This window comes from Meles meles, chromosome 20, assembly GCF_922984935.1.
Source record: "Meles meles chromosome 20, mMelMel3.1 paternal haplotype, whole genome shotgun sequence".
Taxonomy (NCBI): domain Eukaryota; kingdom Metazoa; phylum Chordata; class Mammalia; order Carnivora; family Mustelidae; genus Meles; species Meles meles.
Window position 1 is genome coordinate 60,951,142 of NC_060085.1, and position 6,000 is coordinate 60,957,141.

The window sequence follows — 6,000 nt, forward strand, 5'->3', positions numbered from 1 at the left end:
CAGGGCTGGGAGCGTTCAGACTCTCTCAGGTCCTAGAGACCACTGGCTAGCACCTGCAGGGACCTCTCTCAGGGGAGGGTGTGGAGCATGGATCAGCTGGTTGTGCAATGCACATGCAGCATGCAAGAGTCTAGAGAGTGCTGCCTGGCCTCCACCCAGACTCTCTCACGCTTGCCAGAGGCTAAGGAACCATGGCCTGGAGGCTTCATTGCACTCTGTCTGGTACAGGTGGTCACAGGCATTGGCTGTCCTGGGTCCGTGGGCTTAAGCCCATGCCCATGACCACCCAATTCCACCAGTTGCCCCTTAAGATCTTTTGCTCATTTTGAGTGCTTTTAACCAGACTCCAGATTAATGCTGGTCCCCAATCACAGGGCACTCTCGTATTGGGGTATTACTTTCCTATGGGTCACTTCTGGTGGCTCCCTACCCTTCTGTTTATCTTCCAATATCAGTCCGATTTTTCCCACTCCATTTCACCCATCCATTGGTGTCTTCTGCCCCTACAGAGATCCAGAAATATATAATCCTACATCTCAGGTTGATTTTGTGGGTGTTCAGAGTGTTCTGGTAGATAGCTCACTTTAGAAGACTGGTTGAAACAGCTTCTCCTACTTCTCCACCTCCTTCCCTTTTTTTCTTTTATAAGAAGTGACTTCCAATCGAATCCCAGGCCTTCGGGGTATATATTGTGACACTCTGGGCCTCTTTTAAGTCTTTTTCAGCTACCTTTTCTGACACTGCACTACTGAAGGAAAGGGAACACATCGCTTCCTAACTGCCAGGTGAGGTTAGAAGCCCAGGTTTCTCCCCCACCCCCACCATCACCACCATCTCCGTTCAGACTCTGGGGAAAGAGGAATACTTCTTTGCTGATAGGCTGGGGAGGAGTCCCCATTCCTTTGACACCACCCTGGCTGAGAGAGAGAGAGATACTTTATTTTTGCTGCCCACACGGCGTTCACAGATATGGTTGAGTGGAGAGCTCATTACCAACAGGCAGAGTACCACTTACTCTCCGCTCAGCCTTCTCTATCCCACCTCAACCAGAAAGGGTGAGTGCCAAATTCCACCTAGATTTGGTCAGAAGTTCAGGATCCCCACTTGGCTTTTGCTGATGGAAGTTGGGCTGTAGTTTTTCCTGTGATGCTCGTCTGGAATAGAAAAGTTGTTGTCCTGTGTTTTGCTGGGCTGTCCCTCTTTTGACCTTTGGCTAGACAGAGAAAGCTTTTGTTGAGGTTTTTTGGTTTTTTTTTTTTTTTTTTTTTTTTTTTTTTTTTTTTGTCTGTATCCATTGACATATTTGGGTTGCTGACTTCTCCAGCATTAGGTCTGGGATATATGAGGCAAAACTCTCACAAAACACCAAACAACTCAGGGAACTCACTTCTGTGTTGCCCAGTTCCCTGGCCAGCCCACATTTTCTCTCTACCTTTTCAAATTTTATGTTTGTTTTATATATAATGTCCAGGGTCCTTTTTAGTTGTATGTAGTGAGAGGAATAGGAAGAAATATGTCTAGCCATCTTGTTTTGAAGGGGAAATTCCCATTGTATTCTGATTTGTCATCAAAGTATAGAAAATCTATTTCTATTTCTCTATCATTTCTGTACCTATCTTGGTTTGGGCTTCTTTAAAAGAAGTATAGAATGGGTGGGTCATAAACACAAGAAACTACTTTTTTATAGTTGTGGTTTGTGGAAGTTCAAGGTCAAGGCACTAGCAAATTTTTCTGGTGATGGCCTATGTCCTAGGTCATAGATGGCTGTCTTCTCACTGTGTCTTCACATAGTAGAAGGGGTGAAGTGTCTGAAATATTTTTTATAAGGTTGTAAGTGTTAAAGGCATTTATGAGTACTGTACCCTTATGACTTAATCATCTCCAAATGCCATCACATTGGGGGTTAGACTTACAACATATGGATCTGGGTGGTGGAGGGCACCTAGAAGCTGTAGTAGCATCTGAATATTTCACTGAATTGTTATTATGTAGTGTTTCTACAGATTTTCTTGAATTTTAATGCCATCTGCCAATAGCAATTATTTGTTTTGTTTCTACTTTTTTTTTCAAAGAATCTTTTCATACCATGTCTAATTTTTCATCATGAATAATAGATTTTGAGTGTTTTCACCCTCTCTCTACCTCTTATTTTATGGTAGCGTTTTTAGCTTCTAAACTGTATGGCTGTTCCTCCTCTTTCTTCCTAGTTAACAAACTATATTAACTATATTCAGAGGCAAATGGAGACTTTTATGAAACTCTGTTTCTGTTTGAAAAGTCAGTTGCATTCACATGTACAGTTTCTTTTTTTTTTTTTTAAGATTTTATTTATTTATTTGACAGGCAGAGATCACAGATAGGCAGAGAGACAGGCAGACAGGAAGGGAAGCAGGCTCCCTGCTGAGCAGAGAGCCTGATGCGGGGCTCGATCCCAGGACTCTGGGATCATGACCTGAGCCGAAGGCAGAGGCTTTAACCCACTGAGCCACCCAGGCACCCCCACATGTACAGTTTCTTAAAGTGTGTGTGTGGTTGGGGCACAGAAGTCACACTTTTTGCAGAGTCTCAAATTCTTAGAGTAGTGAAGTGAAACGAGAATGTGCTGAATGAGTCCCTGAGGCAAAGCGTGAAGAAGGGGCTGCCTGAAGTCCCCCTTCCCTGGATTACTAATTTCACACGCCGAGCCTTCGTTCATGTACATTCCAGAGCTCTCTTCCACTTTCAGCCCCTTGCATGTTCTCTTTCCTCTGCCTCTGCCCAGAGTCTTCTCCTCTGGATTCATATCTCAGCCAAGATGTCATCTTTTCTGGAGGACTTCTAAGTCTCTAGTATTCATCCTACTAATATACACTTTATATTAATTTATAAATTAATTATTAATTAATGATTCTTAATTATTAATAAATTAATTTATTAAATTGATTAATTTATATTAATTTAATATACACTAATATACACTTTGTTCTCTATCACATTATCCTGGCTTATTTTCATCCTAGCACTGGTCAGTTTGAAATGACTTTTCTTGTTTGTTTGTTTCTGCTACTCAATTCTGGTTTTGTTTATTTTTTTCTCTTCCCTAAAATGTCAGTTCCATGAGGGAAGGGACAGGATTATATCCCTATATACAAGAACATGCCTGCCACATAGTAGGTGCTCAGCAAATACCCATGTAATAAATAAATAATGTAGATGCCTCACTGGAGACTGCCATATGCCAAGGTGGCCTCTGCTGCCCAACAGGTCACAGAATCTCCTTGGTTTTATTTTTTTCCAGAAGTTAATTCCATATCAGCCCGAGTCCTGCTCTTTCTGGTGGTTCCAGGTCATCTGACTTTCTTCTACATCATCTACTTGGTGGAAGGCCATTTGGTCCCAAACAGTAAGATCTTTGTGGTGTTCTATCTGCTAGCAAGCCTGATCCAGGTAAGGATGATTATAGCAGTATCAAAACAGCACTCACTGGTTAGCCAGCAAGATTTGTCTCCCTGTCCTGGGAATGATGCTGGGGGAGATAAGGTTGGGATTTCCTGGACATGGCTGGGTACAGCCCTCATCTTCCAAGAGTCAACTTGTTCAAGCACAAGGGCATGATTGAGACAGAGAGGCCACTCCACACTCTGTGCTGCACACTTCTCCTGCACATTCCATACAGCACATGCTACACTTGCACACTTACACACAGACTTGCACACTTCATAGGGTACATCCCCCACAGGGCACACTCCATACCACATATAGAACACTGCAGACTCATCAGCAGAGGATCAGAGTATGGTTCTGAAGTGGCAGCAAGTTTCAGTGAAGCAGGTTGATGAGTGGGTCCAGCTGAGGAACTGGGCCATGCACACCATCTATCACGGAAAGGGTGGGCAGAGACCAGCCCCTGCTGGAGTGTTGCTAAAAGGCATGCATGAATTTCAGTCAGGGCTGAATGATGATAAGGACATGATGAAAGAGATGAAGCTGGTGCTTGCCTCTGGGTGGTACTCAGCAGACTGTCTGCCCAGACTAGCTGACTGATGTCCCTGTGGGCCCAGATTGTTGGCAGAGAGAACTGTGGGCACTGAAGGGGAATTCTAGGAGAGCACTTCTACAGTGAGGTACTGACGTGTTCAAATCTCCCTAAGTTAGGGTATTTGCAATTGCAGCACATCTCTGACCCTGAATGGTGGGCTGGGACACTCTGAGATAGTGTTTTGAGCAGCAGCAAGGAAAGGGCTGGAGTGTGCCTGGGACAGGGGACTGAGGAGCCCTGAAATAAGGCCAGGACTGTGCTCACTACCCTGTGGCACTTTCAGGAAAGGCTTATTGTCCAAAGCTGTCCATACAAGGACCTTCAGCAAATCCAAATTGAAGTCCCAATAAGGCCTATGTCTTGAGTTTCCAAAGACAGTGCAATGAGCTGCTGTAGCAGAGATGGTCTTTCCAGCACCTCAGTTTTCCATGAGCAGGGCCTGACCACAGAGAAGGAGGCTAGGCAAGTATGGGTAAGGGTGGACTTCCTGCCTTTGCATGAGCTCAGAGCTGGGCATTGACCCCAAGAAAAGCTGGAGAAAGGGGACTCCTTGGAGTGGACATGTCCACCTTGGTATCTGCCTTTGAAATTTGCTGGTGTTTCTTAGTGACACTTGGCTTTCTGATTTAGTTGTAATTTTTTGTGTCTGCTTGCTCTTATGCCAGGTGACAATTCTGCTGTACCTGGCAGAAGTGATGGTTCGGCTGACATGGCACCAGGCCCTGGATCCAGACAACCACTGCATCCCCTATCTCACAGGGTTGGGTGACCTCCTAGGGACTGGCCTTCTGACACTCTGCTTTCTTATCAACTGGTTATTGAGAAGTGAAGCAGGGCTGGATGGCTTCTCAGAACCAGCATCTGGACCTCCATAATGAGCCCAGGCAGCCTCAGTTGCTCAGCAGAACTTTCCTTCGCACAGGCAGGATACAGCATACAATTTCTCCCTGCCTGGGTTTTCTGGAAGACGACTGACACCTTCTGGAAGATGGTTGACACCCTGACTCTGCTGTGGCCCTTTGTCAGTCTGCAAAGGACACTAATACACATCTTTACTCTGGAGTTGGAACCTGAGCCTATAAAGGTGAGGGAGGTGTGAAATCAGAAGCATTGTTTGTGTGTGAATATGACTACATGTTCCTGGACATAAGTGCACACGCATGTGCTTGATGAGTGCAAATGAGTGCAGATGTGTGTGTAGAGAGCAGGGGACTCTGGCCTGAAGATGATGAAGGAAGAGACATGTCCAGTACACATGGGCGATATGCTGGCACTTTTCTGTGCCCATGGAGCCTGGTTTGGGGAGAAGCAGGAATGAGATGCCTTCTGTGCCCAAGCCCCAAGACTGAGCTGTGGCTTAAGCTCAGTCTTCACCATGTCCAAGCATTGTGGGCCATTCTGCTGGTGTGCCTGCAAATGCAGTCCTTCCCAGGACAGCCCTTTCTTGTACATCCTACATCTGCTCCAAGTATTTAATCCTGTTGGTATTTTTTTCTCTCTTTCTTCTTTTTATGTTTATGTGAAACTTCTGTTTAGAGTTTAATGATTAGAGAAGTATAAAATAAAACATACAGTATATTATACTTGGCCTTTGTGTCCTTAAAGATAGTTCATACCACCATGAGCTTGGGGTCTATAAGTAACAAGACCTCTGGTATTTCTCTAGTTTCTGTTTCTTAAACTCTGCTCTCCAGCACAAAAGCATCAACATCACAGCAAAACTTGTTAGAAATGCACTTTCTCAATCCACCTTCCTTTAGGCCTGCCAAATCAGCCTGTCTTGGGGTAGAACTCAGCAGTGTAGGTTTCATAAGCCATGTTGTTCTGATACACTCTCCTGTTTGAGAACCACTGCTCCATAATACTCTCACTTTTTTTTTTAATTTTTAAAATTTTTAATTTTATTTATTTAATTGACAGAGACACAGTGAGAGAGGGAATACAAGCAGGGAGCGTGTGAAAGGGAGAAGTAGGCTTCCCAC

General features: G+C 44.5%; 1 protein-coding gene across 7 annotated transcripts in view; it reads left to right on the forward strand.

Annotated features, from left to right (window-relative positions):
- SLC41A3 (solute carrier family 41 member 3) overlaps nt 1–5,562 on the forward strand; it is a 140,782-nt gene extending 135,220 nt beyond the window's left edge. For 6 of the 7 annotated variants that reach the window (XM_045992284.1, XM_045992289.1, XM_045992287.1 and 3 more), the window contains 2 exons: nt 3,278–3,426; nt 4,684–5,562. In XM_045992284.1, coding sequence (XP_045848240.1) covers nt 3,278–3,426; nt 4,684–4,893 — 359 coding nt within the window. In that variant the 3' untranslated portion in view covers nt 4,894–5,562. The remainder of the gene's footprint in view (nt 1–3,277; nt 3,427–4,683) is intronic. The other variant, XM_045992288.1, reaches the window with a different exon arrangement.
- Nucleotides 5,563–6,000: the final 438 nt, after the last annotated feature.